General features: G+C 36.4%; 1 protein-coding gene across 1 annotated transcript in view; it reads right to left on the bottom strand.

Moving 5' to 3' along the window:
- LOC121418544 (pecanex-like protein 1) overlaps window positions 1-17,023 on the bottom strand; it is a 104,023-nt gene that overhangs the window by 67,735 nt on the left and 19,265 nt on the right. The window contains exons 4-22 of the mRNA XM_041612465.1: window positions 16,485-16,680; window positions 15,942-16,031; window positions 13,627-14,937; window positions 12,944-13,072; window positions 12,379-12,510; window positions 11,603-11,785; window positions 10,861-11,007; window positions 10,285-10,408; window positions 9,126-9,563; window positions 8,649-8,802; window positions 7,921-7,953; window positions 7,356-7,536; window positions 6,801-6,911; window positions 5,780-5,871; window positions 4,955-5,061; window positions 4,276-4,384; window positions 3,820-3,912; window positions 2,184-2,334; window positions 1,015-1,150 (exon numbers count right to left, since the gene is read on the bottom strand). Coding sequence (XP_041468399.1) covers window positions 1,015-1,150; window positions 2,184-2,334; window positions 3,820-3,912; window positions 4,276-4,384; window positions 4,955-5,061; window positions 5,780-5,871; window positions 6,801-6,911; window positions 7,356-7,536; window positions 7,921-7,953; window positions 8,649-8,802; window positions 9,126-9,563; window positions 10,285-10,408; window positions 10,861-11,007; window positions 11,603-11,785; window positions 12,379-12,510; window positions 12,944-13,072; window positions 13,627-14,937; window positions 15,942-16,031; window positions 16,485-16,680 — 3,917 coding nt within the window. The remainder of the gene's footprint in view (window positions 1-1,014; window positions 1,151-2,183; window positions 2,335-3,819; window positions 3,913-4,275; window positions 4,385-4,954; window positions 5,062-5,779; window positions 5,872-6,800; window positions 6,912-7,355; window positions 7,537-7,920; window positions 7,954-8,648; window positions 8,803-9,125; window positions 9,564-10,284; window positions 10,409-10,860; window positions 11,008-11,602; window positions 11,786-12,378; window positions 12,511-12,943; window positions 13,073-13,626; window positions 14,938-15,941; window positions 16,032-16,484; window positions 16,681-17,023) is intronic.

Below are 17,023 nucleotides of genomic sequence, written 5' to 3'. Positions count from 1 at the left end.
AAAATTACATCACTAATGATTTGGGCATTCTCCCATTGGTAATGTGACCAACATATACTGTATGATGTAAAGTTGTACTCCTCCCCAATTATTTAACTTCATATTTTGCTTCACTTGCCACTTTTTTCAAGTGTATCCATAGATTAGGGTCCTGTTACATAAAGGTTAGCGATCAATCGTACGCTTGATTTTTTAACGTTTGATTGTACATTGTAGTCAATGCAATCAATCATAGAAAAATGTTCTACGATTATTGCTAAGCTTTGTGTTATGGACCTCAAGTGTTTTTTCCTGGGAGGATGTGTAAAAGGACTATCATAAGAATGAGCAAAATTTGATATTTTGGGGTATATTTTCATGCAGTGTACAAAAGGGGGTTGTACTTCTGTGATATCACAAAAACTGGCCATGTTTAAAACGGGAGGGGTTTCCACAGCAATAGTGTTTTCAACATTCAAATGCTCATAACTTTCTTATCGTTTGTCCAATTTCACTCAAACTTTCCTTGATTACTTCTGTTCTCATACAAACTAACTTGATCCAAGGGTTCATTCGTTTTTAAAACAAAGGATTTGGGACATAGTTTTGGTGGATTCCTACTCATTTTACACAAGTATTATTTCCTATATTGTTGCTGGAATAACGAGATTTATTTCACAGAGATATTAAATGTTCAAAGAGAGTGGAGAAAAAAAAAAACACAGCCAGCAAAACATTGTATTCAAATGGAATAGTCTCCCCTTTGACACAAAGAGGTTGATTCATAGCTGGGATCTGGAAATGATAAAAACTTGATAAAATATGTAACAAAAAATATATTCTCCCCTAGGTTCCCATAGATTTGAAAAACGGGTCTTATCACCCCAGTAAAGGCACAATGACTTCTAAAATTATACATGGTTTTACAGAGACCCAAAGTTAAAATAGTTTGGTAAAATTGTTGTATCTTTTATGGTGGAAGGGACAAATGAGACTTCTTATTTACATCAAATGCTTCTAGATATATGTACTTACAATGGAGTGAATTTTTTGGCAATGGCTGGTCCCGATGTAGTGAGTCCACTTACAAAGACCAAAGGATAAAGTACATGGCGCTCAATGAAACATAACCATACATATAGTTTCTCAAATAGCATGATCTTGGCTGCATCTATAAACAAAAAGACAGACAAGATAAAAAGAAATATTGAAGAGATATAACAACTATAAAAAAAAAGGACAAACAAGATAGAAAGAAATATTGAAGAGATATAACAATTAGAAATAGGTACAATTTTTTGCCAAAGATTACACACATGAAAAAAAAACACACACACCTCTAACACAGCTAATTCTTCCTAAGTCTTTTGTTATGACTTACAGTGTAAATCATCTTAATAGCTTATAAATATGCAATATGAATTTGAACTTTCAGTTTGCATCGAAGAATGATTGTCACTGTACATTGACAGTTATTTTTCACAAAAGTACATTCTGCACTGTGAAAGATTACAATCATAACCGACTGATAACATAGCAAGTATTCCTTGTAGTAGATCACGGCACTCCTCTGTGCCTAATTTCATATACATATATTACATTAAACATATAACATACATATTTGATAGACCATCTAATAAAAAAACCATTGAATTGAATTGAATTGAATAAATTTATTGTCCATAAAGGAAATTCTGACTGGTCAATAGAGCTAGTCATTATTACTGTTAGTTATTAGCGAATTCGACTGTTAGTTGAAACAACTGACAGGTCACATGATAGATATCGGCCATTCATATGATTAGGATCCAAATCACCATTTTATAGTTATATGCATCTTAATGATAAAATAATTTATTTGGAAATCTTTGTTTTCCTTGTTCTTATCTATCCATCTGACTTATAATTCTATAATTCTAAGTAGGAATTCACTTAATTAAACTCCCATAAAATAGTTACAAGTGTAACCATTGACTATGACTGGTCATGTGATACTTGAAGATTTCAGCCATTCATTTTAAAAGTTGCTGCTAGCCTGTTTGGCATTCAACAATTTAAGGGATAGAGCAACATCGATCTGGCGCTGCTCAAGGGCTGCCGGCCCACGATCAATTGGGCAAAGTAAATTTTTATTTCTGATATCTATTTTCAAATAATGAATAATATATGGATGGATGGTATATCACCATTTGATAACCTCTTACCTCTGACTTCAAACTGATGGTACTCTCTACTCTTGAGAAGGGGTTGTGAGAAGCAAGCAAAGGGAAGCTCTTTCCTAAGCTGAGGCAAGATGTAATGGAGAAGAAATCCTACAACTACGGCGATGATGAACAAAACATAGCTCAATGCAGGCTGTCAGGAGAAAATGAAAAATAAAAGATAATAATAATAATATGCAACATTTATATAGCGCCTAATACAATGTTCCTAAGTGCTGCATACTATTACCACCCTGGCTTTAGCACGGCTAACCTGATCAGGTGCTCAAGAATTTGAGGAATTCCTTCCCACCGGGTACCCATTATCCAAACCTGGGTGGAGAGTGGAAAATGTAGATAAGCACCTTGCCTAGGGATGTGAGTGCTGTGGTGGGATTTGAACCCTAAACCTTGTGGTTCAATTTATCCCCCAAGCAACAACATCTCTACCTATAAAAATAGCTGTAAAAAACGGAAATGTGCAAAAATTACAAATAATGCCTCCGGCACCACCTGTGGTGAGCGAAGGAATAATAAGAAGAATCACAAGACATTTACCAATATAACACAAATTCATCATTGGAAAATGGAATGATTTATTTATATTACACATAACATTTCATGATTAAGCAATCCAACTAAAGACTTAGATGATTGTTTTGTCACCTATTTTGGTTTAACCTTGAAAGGGTATCTTACATTCCAACAAGTTTTGAAGATATAGTTATGATATCTCAGCTAATACTTATGATCAGCAAACTTTAATTGAAATATATTGGCAGAATTAAATGAAAATTATCAAGAGATCAACAAGAAAATAAATCATGGCTCAAAATATTACCCTGAAGATGACATGAACAACTTTCCTTTGGTAAAGAAATTAAAAATAAAATGCTCTAAAAATAATAATCATCTCAAGGGGATTAGTAAGAATCACACTTACAATTGAAGCAGGTCTAAAACACCCAAGGCATAGACTGTTTCATAGATAACAGCTGTGAGCAATTTTTCTAATACCCAGGCAAAATTGCAGTGCATTATTTGTTATATAAGACACTGATGTGGATCCCTTTCATTTGATAAACCATCCCATCTCAAAAGCATGACCGGTCCATAGAACTAGTCAATAGTACCAATTACTAGCAAATGCTCATCAGCTAAAATAAATGACTGGTCACATGACAAGATTTCAGACAATCAACTGATTAGGATCAATATCACCATTTTATGACCGGGGGGCCGTTTCATAAAGCTGATCGTAAGTTAAGAGCGACTCTATGAACGACTGGTGATTCTTTCTTGTGGTAAATGACATTGACCAATAATGTTCATTGGTGATTTAGTGCATAAGAAAGTTTAACCAGTCACTCTTAACTTACGAACAGCTTTGTGAAACATCCATCTGTGGGGGGTTTCACAAAGATGTAAGTATGACTTAAATTGCACTTAAATGCCAATGCACATCTAAATGCAACGGGCAATCTAATCGATCAATACGCAGAAGAGCGTGTCATCTTTGCATGATCTGACCAATGCTTTCGTGCCTTCTATACCGCACGCAACGAGGCATTTAAGTGCGACACTAAGTCGTACAGAAATCTTTGTGAAACACCCCCCCAGGACTAAAAGATGTACTTACCATGAGTTCAGTGAAGACAGTACTGACATGAAGGGCAGTAACAAATGCCAACATCACAAGGCACACTATCAAATCAGACTGAAGACGCTCACTCTGTCAAACAAACAAAAATATGGAGAGTACGTCAATTTATACAGCATCATGGATGGGTCCAAGCCATATGGAGAAAAATATGGAATGAAGAGTATAATAACTTTCTTAACTATGAAATTACATCACTCAAGAGGTCAAAAAGATATTAAAAAAATAATAGAACAAAGAAGATGGAGTTGTAACATCTTCACAGGTTGTCACATCTTCTAGTTGTGCATAAATCTGTTCTAAAGTTCTGGTTATCTATATCAAACCATAGATTCTACAAGTATTTCAATGATAGTACACACCTGTGAATACATTCTTCGATGTTTTTGAAAGGCCCTAGAATGAATTTGATTGATTGGAAGTGGATGACCTTACCACAGACTTCTTAAGTTTGTCTGGAAGAGGATCCCTGATCTGTTCTTCTTCAGTCTCTTCAGTATTCCCTCTATGATCCTCAGGCATCACATGTTCCTTGATAATAGACCTGTCAACACCATTCACAGAATAACAGTTTTTCATTCTTGAATCAATTTTATTTTGCTATGGCTAAATCTCAACACTATTCCATTCTAATAGAAACTGGACCAGGGATGCATTTCATAAACAGTTAGATTTATGGTAACTGTGCCATTATGGTAACTACCATGGAAACCTTGATAGTGATTTGCTGCTGAGCTCTGATCATGAAAGTTGCCATGATGGCAGAGTTAGAACAGTTGTAAATTTGATATGATATGGGCCCATATCATTTAAATTAGATTTAAAAAGAAAACAGTGTCATCATAAAAATTATATTCAAATCCCAACATAAATGAATATTTAAAAGCGTCCTTATATTTGAAGAAATTTATCACAGTAGAGTTTTGGATTTACAGATGTTTATTGCAGTTGCAATACCTTCCCTTTTTGTATCATATAGGAACACCACAGTGGTTGTTTGAATGATTTCCACATAAGTCACAATTAATTTCAGAAGGCATCTACACTACAGTGGTATTCGCAATTTCAAACAGACATTTTCACAAATAGTATAAAATTTGGAGAAGCATCTTACCATACGACACCGGGATTGGAGGCACTTCTACTGAGATGATAGCTGACTGCTACAGCTAACCCACAAAACACAGAGAACAACACATGTTGGGATGAAGCTTCTTCATCCTGTAAACAAATTCAATCAAACATTATCATTAGATTCATTGAAGAGTATTTGCAATGGTCAGTTTATCAGGGATGGCCTCAAAAGGAGAAACCCTTCCCTCACAGACTTTCTACACATGATTGGTCTGAATGCAAGGCTTGCCTCAAAGTCACTTGTACATGTGACATTTAAGTTGGATAATTTTTAAGGAGTAATATCCTATGCAATACTAATCAATCCCAAAGTAAATTCTGTTAGCTTTGAGACCCAAAATATTTCAGTCACCCTGATCTTTCCTTCTTAATCTCTAACAGGTTGAAGTTCCTACATTGTTGGTTCCCCTTTAACAACAAGCATGATGTGGTTACCAAATAGGCTAACTTGGGGGAAATTTGATGACTTCTACAAAAATTCTATGAAGTACTAAACTTCTCTATCACTTTTGAGAAAGATTCCAGAGACTTTAAAACTTCAATCCCTCATTCTCTCAGTAACAATCAACAGTAACCTTATATTCTTGGTTAGAACTGTCCAATCCCAATCGATTATACATCACTTTAAAGCATTGATCAAAATCCTTATTCAACTACACAATTCATCACTGGAAAGCTGTTGATAGTTTGGTGGTGCCTGGTTACATACATGTACCCAACTGTAATCATGCACCAACGTACTTTGGTTATCATATTCGTAGAATATTTAATTACAGTGATAGGAAAAGATGAATGAATTTGTTACCTGAAGGCCACCATAGGCAAACCCGCATAAAACCAGTACAGCTATTATACTACGGAAGGTGGAGTAAGCAGCAGCTCCCAAACCAGTGGTACCTGGTAATAAAACCCAAATGAACAATGATCAGAGAATACTCAGTAGCTGAAACCAGGGTCGTAATCAAGTCATGGCTCTAGTCACTAACCAATGACTCATTCCCATTGACATTTGTACAGAGACTCAACCGACTCAACAACAAAAGTTACTCGACACGACCCAAAATTTAGTAACTCGTTACAACCCTGGCTGAAATCATAGAAAAGCAATTAAAGCTAGCCTGTCATGTCTTTGACCACCCTTACAGTCACCTTCTTAGACCAATCGCTTCCTGGGTCCCTTCACACTTTCAGTCCTGCTGAAATGGTTCCCACTCAATTCACGAGGAAGGTCACTGCTGACAGGGTCAAAGCCTGGTATGCTTATCTCCCATACAGTTGAAAATATAATGGGTGATTTCAAGTCCGGTGTTGGCCTTTGTGTTGGTGTTGAAATTTGGATTGCTTCCTCTAGCTCCAAAACTTATTCAGAGTTTGTAAAACTGATCCAGATCACATTGTTGACATCCCCACAACTAGTGAGTGACTTTTCGGGACCATCTTCATTTTATGTTTGGTGTTGTAATCGTGTAAAAATTGACCTAACACCAACACCAAAAGGTCAACACTGAACTTGAAATCACCCAACGTATATTGTCTCAAGCATACTCATTAGCCATATGAGAAACGATAGCTTCACATAAAGTGTGAACTGTTTTTAATCACCCTTTGAGTACATGCAAGCTCGCCTCTTCATGACATGACAGAGTCAAAATTACAATTTTATCAGATTAAAAGCGGCCTTTCATTTCCAATTCTCATATTTCATCAGACATAACAATAGGCTAATGCAGGAAAGCTGCTATGAAACGACGCTTAGTGCCTTAAAGTGGAATTCCTGCGAAAAGTCACAGCACAAGACTTTCAACAAGGTACATAAGTAAACTTACCGCTGCCTCCAAATATGTGAATATCCACTGTTTCTAGTAGATACATAACAAACGTATTGCACTGAGGGAGGAGACCCACTAGGAAGACCAGAGGAAAGAACAAGATAAACACTGTAGGGGGGAAAAATAAAACAAATGATACACTGATTAAGATTTTAGTGAACAATCACATTGAATACATGTATTGGTGGGATCTTTCAAAACATTATGAGGATGAACAAAATTAAAAGCATCATGAAAGGAAAGTTGTCATTGCAAAATACAATTAGGAAACATATTCTCTGAATATATAGATAACACATTCTTTTATGATTCATATATAACAAATGCATATCATATATCTATGGATCATCTATCATACATCATATATGATAATTATTATGATGATGACAACGATGGTGATGATGATGACGACGACGAAAACGACGACGACGACGATGAAGATCATGATGGTGATGGTAATGATGCGGAGAAGGAGGAGGACGAAGACAAAGACAAAAATGAAGATCAAAATGATAAAGAAAATGAAACTGATGATCGGCAATGATACTTTACCTAATAAAAGATCCCTTGCAAATATAAGTAACTCAAGCGTAGTGAAGGTAAAGTTGTAGAGCTCAAAGAGCGTTCTGTTTCGATGCGGTAATGTACTGGACAGATGATCTAGTAGAAGAATCAAGCTACAACATAGGCAGAAGTACAGTGGTCTACTGTAAGCTATTACTGGATTGTGACCCTATATAAAGAGAATCAAAACAAAATAAATTTAGGTAGTGGACATCTTATCTTACAGAACCATCAAGCAACGACATCATATATAAGCAAAATAATAGGTCTGTGAAGGATGTCACTAAAGAAATCACACAATCAAAGAGTGAAAAACTTGGGAGTTTTTATTCCCACTGTATCAAATAAGTCTGTATTGATTGGAATCTTTTTTTCTTTCATGAAAGATTTTATTAAAAATCTTTTATGCAACCTATAAAATCTCCTCAATGCTTCACTGTATTCTTTTGCCTAATAACCAACATACATTATTAATAATAATAATATACCCGGTATATATAATAACAAACCCAATTCATTCATATTGGAAAGCAAAGAGGATAATAATACTTACATGCATTGGGGAGGCAGCATCTGGTTGAACACTCTGAAGAAAACAAAAGAGAGAACAATTACAAACCAATAATGATGACTACAGGCTATATTAACATTATTACAATGAGGACAAAGTCCAAACTATTTGGTATGATCAACATCTTTTTATATGAAACATTATTCAGAGAAGAATTACAAATCGATGATGATCATAAGCTGCATTAACAATTTTACAATGAGGACTAATCAAGTCCAAACTATTTCCTATCATCAACATGTTTCTATTTTCTTTATGAAAGCATTATTTTTTCACATTTTCTATAAGAAAAACAATTACAAGAATTTCATTTAAGCTCATTTAGTGGTTGGTGTGGTGCACTCATAACTGCACTGAATACAGTTAAAAGCGTGCTTCACACAGCACTATATCATTTTTTTTTTATTTGTAAGACGTCTTTCAGCATAAGCAGGGATCAAACCCAAGCATGCTGATGTAATATGACCTCATCCCAAAAAGGCCTAAAAAGGTCAGGTCTTTTTTCTTCTCCTTTATGTGACATGGATGATGTTCTACCATGCCATTTGCTAGTAAAAAAAAAAGTAGGCACAAAAATGAAAATAGGATCGGTCAGAACATTTTTGGATTGTCAACCTGACTTAAGAAAATAAAATGTCAGCAGGTTTGTCAAGGGTCATCTGGTAATGGCAAACTATTTACTTTTCCTTACCAAATGAGGTAATACTTACCTTGATAAGCGAGTACTGACAACTTGCTATGATGAGACAGAACCAAAACAGCCAAAAATCATAAAGGAAACCTTGCGTCATGACAGCAAAGCCAAAGAGGGATACTAGTACTGCTAGCAAAACTGCAAAAACACTCTCCACCACTGTGCGATTCCTGAAATTAAAGGATCCAAAATTACATTGGTTTCAATGTCACTATAGTTCATTTTGATTTGACAGTTCACAAATATCATCTACTAGAATTGATGATCATCACCACTACCATTATAATCATCAACACCATGACGACGATCACCACCACCACTTTCGTCATGTTCATCACCATCATGATCACTATCAACATCATCACCATCACCCTTACCATCAACATCATGACCATTACCATCATCAACACCAGCACCATCATCATCTTCATCATCATTGTCGTCATCACCACCATCATTGTCATCACCATCATCCTTGAAGTCACCAACCCACCTGTCAAAGAGGGCCAAGAATGCCAGTCTATCAAAGCTGACTCGTATTGATCTCCAGGGCAGGACCCAGAAGCGATAGTTATGGAGGACCTTGACCTTGTTGTCCCTATTGCGTATCCACCGTCCCGTGGCCCTGGCCGCCACTGCTGACCTACTCTCCATGCTGTGCATCTCTTCATAAGTACTACTAGAGTCCATGTTAGGGTAGGCATCAAAGAGACCCGTCAGGGTGGCCTCCCACTGGTGCGGATCCGTTAAACGGTCCAGGATATTGGTGGGAAGGTCCAGGTCTATCCCGCTGCTAGCTACCCCTGCTCCTCCTCCAACGCTGGTTCCGCCTGCGGACGTGCTGCTGATGGCACGTAAGGCCCTAGGAGGTGGCCTGGGCTTCGGTACTGATATGACGGTAGAGTCAGAATGACAGCTCGATGTCTCTTCCCTGAGATATCAAATAAGTGACAAAGAGCATAGGTGAACAATCAGGCCTTTCCTAAAGCTTCATATGAAATCATGAACCAAATTTCATGAGTTGTCCACTTTTCGGTCTTATGCTTTTAATACTTTCATGGTACTGATTTAATTTGATTGACTGAATAAATTGATAGGAATGAAATTGTATACAAATAAAGTGTTCTTTCCCTCAAAACAAATTTCTGCATTTACAGCATTCTACTTCCTTAAGTTACATAGAAGTAGAAGTATATATCTTTAAAAGTGAATCCCAGAGTGTAATCATATCTTTAAATACATTACATTGAAATATACCTAGGTAATGTTTTTCATGAACCTGTTCATAAGTTACAAATGATTCACTCAAGGCTATTAACCCTTTCTCATGCTTAATGAAATACCCCTCATTTCCCATTTTAATATAATGGGAGTGAATTTCTATCATTCATATCAAATGTAGACAAATCTTGCATTCTCATCCTTGTTAAAAAGAATTTTTATCTCCAAAGATCCAAATTCAATTCAGGCTGTTAGGAATTGAAACATTAGCAAACTGATCTACCACAAGAGAGTGTCAACACTCCTTTGTAAAACCATGAGTAACTTGCAAACAGCTTTATGAAACGCCACTCAGCTTATTACTTCCAACATCTCAGCTTATTATTTCCAACATACAAGGATGTTTTCATTATTTCACAGCTAACACTCACCATTCGTTGCTTGTAGATTCTTTAGGTGGTGAAGGTGATGCTTCAGGAGACTGATTCTGATCAGCTTCAACTCTCTGAGCAATGCCAGAGCTGTTATCACTAAATGTGTAGGTCATCCAGTTACCTATGGAAAAAACAGTTCCAAGAGAAATGCATTATTCTTTTGTAATGATATAATAATATTCTGTTAGAGTGATATCATGGTATCTAAGTTATATACAGGTATATTAGATACATGTATAGGATGGATATTTTCAATTCCTTTACACTGATCTGCCACAAGACAATGTGGAGAATATCAACATTTCATTTAAACTAAACAAACTGCCGTTTAAACTAAACAAAGTTACCGTCAATGAAGATCGATAATAAGGTGTCATTTTGCTGTACACAATACATATTACATAATTTCCCTTCACAATAATAGATCAAAATGAAGAGTTAAATGTGTGTTAAATAAGATGGAAAGAGATCATATTTTCTTAGCAGGATCATATACAAGGTTGTTTCTACATGGATGTGATGCACAAAATAGGGGTTAGCAAATGTATTCTTGCACCGAAATGACAAACTTACCATGTTCATCTTGAAAGCAATGAACCGAACCAGGGGATGTATCGTTATGATTGGTAGCTAGGTACCTTCCCTCTGCTCTAGACAGCATAGTCAGTGCCGCATTGTGAGGAGATGAGTTGGGTATCATTGCTCGGCTTCCTACCATTTCTGCCATGACCGACAAAGACAAAGATGAGACTCAGTCATGAATCAGTAGAAGAATAGTCTATGAACTGAGTGGAATGCTATCAATGTTATTATGGAGTTTGTTTATGTGAAAAAGAAAAAAAGTTGGTTACGAAGCAGATATCAGAATCTATATTCTAACAAAATTTGCTTGTTTACAGGATAGGTGGACCTTTCAAACAAATTTTTGTGTCGGAAGGATGTGTGTTTTTCAAAATTGTCTTTTTTTTTTATTATGATAGGATCACCCCAAAAAAAGTCATATATATAACAAAAATATTACAATTAGAGGTGATGGATACAAGAAAAATGTAACACAATGTTCAAACTTTTTATACCACTGACCAGCATTATCATAAGGAAGAATACCAAGTGTATAGTAATAAAGACTCATGTTTTCTGTGTTGCTATGAACTAACCCACTTGATCTAAAACATCAATGACACGACACCTTTGGTTTTTTCAGATCGGGCACACCGAGCCCTCCAATTAATGGCTTAATGCACAGTTTGACACCATTCTTAAGATACCTCACATGCAATGCATCTCCCAACATGCACATCATTTGTATACTAACCTGTTGAATCTGAATTATGTCTTCTTGACTTCTCTCCTGATGCATGCCTCTGTCTAGTCTCATCTTCAGCAGCGGTTGAACCATGGAAGGTACTTCTGCTATTTCTCACTCTCTGTCGGGATTCACTCGTTGAACTAACGTATCTGGCTTGCCACCGCCTTCTCCTTCTGAAGTTTGGATTCACTGAGTAAATAAAAAATTTATCATTCCTTTCATGTCATATTAACCTATTTCTGGACATTTTCAAAGCAATCTTGCTGAACTTCTAGGGGTATATGACACATCCTGTTTGATCCCCATTCTGCATCTAAAATCTTATCTTACCTCATAGAATTATACCCTTACTAATCTCTTCTTTTATCATTGTCTTTGCCTCCAACACTACCTTGTACAAAGAGTAATGAGTGATCAAAACAATCACAACTATGGAAAGCCAGCAACGTCAACATCTAATATACATGTTTCTTCAAAATGCATTCAAGCTATGATGTATATTGATACATTCACTGTATTCTTGACAATTCAGTATGCTTCTCTATGTGTTCAAAGGACATTGTGCAAATTTCCTAAAGAAAAAATTATGGCACTGATGGATTTCTATAATTACGATTGATGGGATCAATCGTAACTCTCTTTAAGACGGGGCCCTGGTGTGTATCATTTACCACTAGAAAAGATCACCGGTCGTATGTAAAGTCGGTTGTAACTTACAAAAAGCTTTATGAAACACCCAACCTGATAGATGGTATCTAATCATTTTACTACGTGGACTTTACCTGCTCCTTCTAATTGTGACCTAATAGATTCTTCTCTTAGCATCCTCCTCATCATCTTACTCAGAAGATGGTTGCTAACAACAGTTCCATCCGGAGCTACGTAGGGTTCATCATAACGAGCAGATTCTTCACCTAAAACCAAACAAGACACAAACACAATGGCAATTCATTTCTATTCAATTCAAAACTAATGAAGGTCCAATCAATTATGTACGAATTAAAAATATACTTATTTTAGAAATCCATTCGAAATATGTAATGGAACAAAAATAATTATTGCCATTATAATCATTAATTATTGAATTTTAAAATAGAGTCAAAATGCTCTTGTCACAAATAATTTCCTATGAGTAGGCTTCATTATATATGTATTTATAAGGAAATAGTAAGCAACATCCATTTAACATTGAGCATAAAGATTAATTCTATTTCATCTTGATATGAATTCCCATCTCAATTTACCACTGTCCTTCTTACTAGTCAACACTGTAGATGTATTCCAACCTCATCATCATCATCATAACCATTCTAAATGAATAAGGTTTCATTAATACTGAATACTAACTTGTACTGCGCTCCACGATTGCCCTACGCTTTGGGATAGCTCCCTCTCTAGTCCTGTCTTGTGATCGATCACTGCTCCTTGCATCAAAGGAGCTTGTACTTGCTGCTTCTTCACTTGGACCTGGCTGACCTGTACAAACAAAGATATATATATTCAAGGGTATTGATTGGGAAATGTTGATGGAAGATTCAAATGATTTCTTGCTTGAGGTATGGGGTTATAGTCAGATGGATAGATAACAACTAATAGAGAAATTTTCATGAGATAAAACTTATCTCACCAAACAGAAATCTTATCAAATTCAGTATATCAAAATCATTATACCAAATTTTACATGTATCTATCTCTTTAATAGTCTATAGTTTGCCCCTCTTGCACCCTCAAAAAGAATCATATTAGATAAACCTATCAGAGCAAGAAATTTGTCATGCATAAAATGCATTCATTTCCTTGTACCAGCATTTCTATTGACTGCATTTAAACATACAGGATCCCATTTCACAAAGACTTGTTATAATAGCAAATTCACAATTTCATTATAAAGTTTATAAGCTTTAGCTGATCAAATTGAATTATTTTAGTAGCTTTAAACTGTTATTGCAAATTTGTTATAGAAACAATCTTTATGAAATGGGCCCCAGGTCATGACTGTATAAGCAGATGTATTTCAAGGTTTGTCTTACATCTGAATGAAGTGGGGCTACTACCCCGGCTGCTGAGTTGCATTGGTGATTCTCCTTCCAGACCAAACAGCCACTGAAGACCTGTTGAACTTGATGTGCTCCGAGTACTAGGTGTGGCAGAAGAACCCAGAAAAGCAGATCGTTCTGAGATGACAGTGCTATCATCTGATCCCGAGCTAAGGCTGGAGGACAAGGAGTGACTACGCAGTCTATGTTCCGGTGTCAAGGTGTTGCTTGAACCACTTTGTCCACTTATTTCACTGTCATCTATACCAAAACACGACAATGGTTCACATGAGCTACCTTCTGAAAAAGATGCAGAAAGAGGTTGCTTTGGTTCTTTCGTGTGCGTTCCTTTCACATGCACTTCATTATTATTATTTAAGCGATCTGCTGTAGATATATAAGCGTCATGTGGCTTGTTCTTCTCTTTTATCTTTCGTTTTTGTTCTTTGCTACTCTCTCGCTTAAAATTCCCTGCTGATGAGCTTGGGGCACTGGCGTGCCGGCTTTTCCTTGACGACCGTTCATTATTCCCCTCCAGGGGAGAAGTAGGAACTGTGCTCAGGTTCCGTTTACGCTCAGATTTCTCACCATGTTTCTTTGGCTTAGCCCCAGACCCACATGCTACTTCATCTGCTTTAGCTGAGTCAACAGATGAACTCCCGGAGGGAGGTCCAACTGATATAATTCTAGGTCCTACCCTAGTCCCACCTGAACTTCGTCGGGGATTCAAACTCCCTGCTCCGCTAGTCCTGAAATCAATAATTTTACTTTGATCCAGTCCTGAGTCTGACTCGGACTGTGATCTCCTGATCCTTTTCACTTTGGTTTTCTTCACATCAACAACCTTCTCCAGGTCACTCTTTTTGGTAGCAGGTGGCTTCTCGACACTTTCCTCCTCCTCCTCTTCTTCTTCTTCATCATCATCATCATTACTTTTTTTGGCTGATTCATCCCCCGATTCCTCTCCTTTCACTACTTTCATAGGAGCAAATATCTGGTCCATGATGGCTAGTTCATCTTCCCAAGCGAGCTCATCGGCCCTCATCACCCAAGGATCACTCTCCAAAGACCTACAGGAAGTCCTCTTGTTACGATCTTTCAACTTGGACAAGTCCTTGCTATCTTCGTCATCCGCAGGAGTGCTTGTGGACACACCCTGGCTACTCACACTCTTTGATATACCAGAGCTTTTAGTTCTGTGTTTGCCTGATTTGGCTGAAGACTTTCCTTTGGATGATTTTAGCCTGGCCCTGTCCCTGATGTCATTAGATGAGTCCATATCTTTCCAAGGTGCATCTGCTTCCTCTGTCATAAGATCAAATATATTGAATTCAAAATTTAGTTCTTTATAGTTAATGATAGCCTTTTCTTAAAAACTACATGTACACTCACTTGGCTAAATGTATATTTTTATCCGCATTATTTCATTCTGCCAATGAAAGATACATTTTAGAAGTACAAAGGAAAAATTAAGTACAATATATTCTTATAAATTGCTAGATAATCTATGAGTGATATCCTGTTCAAATTCAAGTTCTAAATGTATGAGACAAAACCTTTATACTACAGTACTACAAAAGGAAGAATATCCCTTTAGACAATATTTTATAAAGGTAAAAAATATCACATTCTCCTGGGAAGCATTTCACTGATTTCCAATGATAAATTTGCTTTCAAGTAGCTTATAAGATCTGCCTGTGAAAATCATTATTTGCTTCACAAAACACTCCCCTGAACATTAACCCAGCAAAGATACAAGGTTTTGTCACTCCGGGGGTGGGGGGGGGTGTTTCACAAAGATTTAAGTATGACTTATAGTCGCACTTAAATGTATAGTTGCGTGCAGTATATAAGGCATAACCGCATTGGTCAGATCATGCGAAGAAGACGCGCACTACTATTGATCAATAAGATTGCGTGTTGCATATCATGTACGTGTCAGCTTTAAGTGCGACTCTAAGTCATATCTTTATGAAACACCCCCCAGGTTTGACGGTTTCTTCTATTGATCTGTCCCTACAGTCTGTTGACTGCTGAAATCTATCATCCTAATAGGCTTTCTAAAGTGACAATCCCCAGTACCCAGATGACCATGATGAAGTAAACTTGACCTTTAATACAATGTGATAGTAAAATACCAAGCTGAAGGGAAATTCCCTGCACCGTGCACAGACATTTTCCCTTCAACCATCGACAACTTTGTGTTTCCAATTCTTAGCAATTTTCACCATAATAGTATCAACTTCTTAACATTTAAGGACTAGAGTGTTTTTGGAGAAGCTTGGATTGATGGAAAAGGTAAGACATACCACAGGATTCGAGGAATGATGTGGTTACACAGCGTGATCTTACTCCGTCATCTATGGTAATACTAGGGGTATCATTGCCTCCTCCTGCACCTTTGTGAAGAGCAACACAATGACACAAAAAGCATAGATTCATATAGATCAAGAATAAAGTTCATGTACAGATTCCAGTAACTTGGATTTACTAATTATTATTCTAAATGCATGATATTCTGTAATTGCAAGACAGTAATCAATAAAAATATATTATACCAACCTTTTTCCACAGTAAATTTCAGAGTAGAAGAAAAAAGAATGAAATGTTGAATATCTGAAAAATTTTAAGTCTGAACAAAAGATATCACAGTACACTAGAGAACATGCTAATATTGTAAATTGATGATTCTTCAAATCTAATCTCATTAAAATAAAACAACATGTTCATGAAATAGGAATTTAATACTTTCAAAACACAAATGTATATACCTGTACACAATGAATAACAACCCCAAAATGTCATAATTTTCCATTTCAGAGAATGTCTTTTTTATGTAACATTTGTATTACCTTGTGGTTTTGAGTCATCTGAAAGAGACTGGTCATTGCTATCAAGCCCATCATCACTGGTATGACTATCATCTCTATGACCTCTTTCAATGGCATTAAGAGCTTGTAAGAGGGTCTCCTCCCATGCCGACAGGTCTTTCCTCTGGGAGTGAACTTCTACCTCAATATTACCATTGCTAGAAGCACCATCCGCATTCTGTTACACAAAGAATAAGAAAAATAATAAAAATGATTGAGATCACTGAACAAGACCATGGGCCCAATTAAGAAAGAGATGCAATTAAATGCAATTTTAAAAAAATATATCAAATGCAAGTCCTGGAGCCTGTAACACAAAGCTTAGCAATGATCATAGACATTTTTTTATGATTGATTGCATCGACTACCACGTACAATCAATCGTAAAAATCAAGTGTACAATCAAACGTAAAAATCAAGCGTACAATCAATCGTAAAAATCAAGTGTACAATCAATCGTTATGCTTTGTGTTACAGAGCCCTGTAGGTGTTTAATATAAAAGCTGTTTGTAAAGTTATGC

The sequence above is a fragment of the Lytechinus variegatus genome, chromosome 7, assembly GCF_018143015.1.
Source record: "Lytechinus variegatus isolate NC3 chromosome 7, Lvar_3.0, whole genome shotgun sequence".
Lineage (NCBI taxonomy): Eukaryota > Metazoa > Echinodermata > Echinoidea > Temnopleuroida > Toxopneustidae > Lytechinus > Lytechinus variegatus.
The sequence above is the reverse complement of the archived record's forward strand: the minus strand, read 5'-3'. Positions and strand labels throughout refer to the sequence as shown.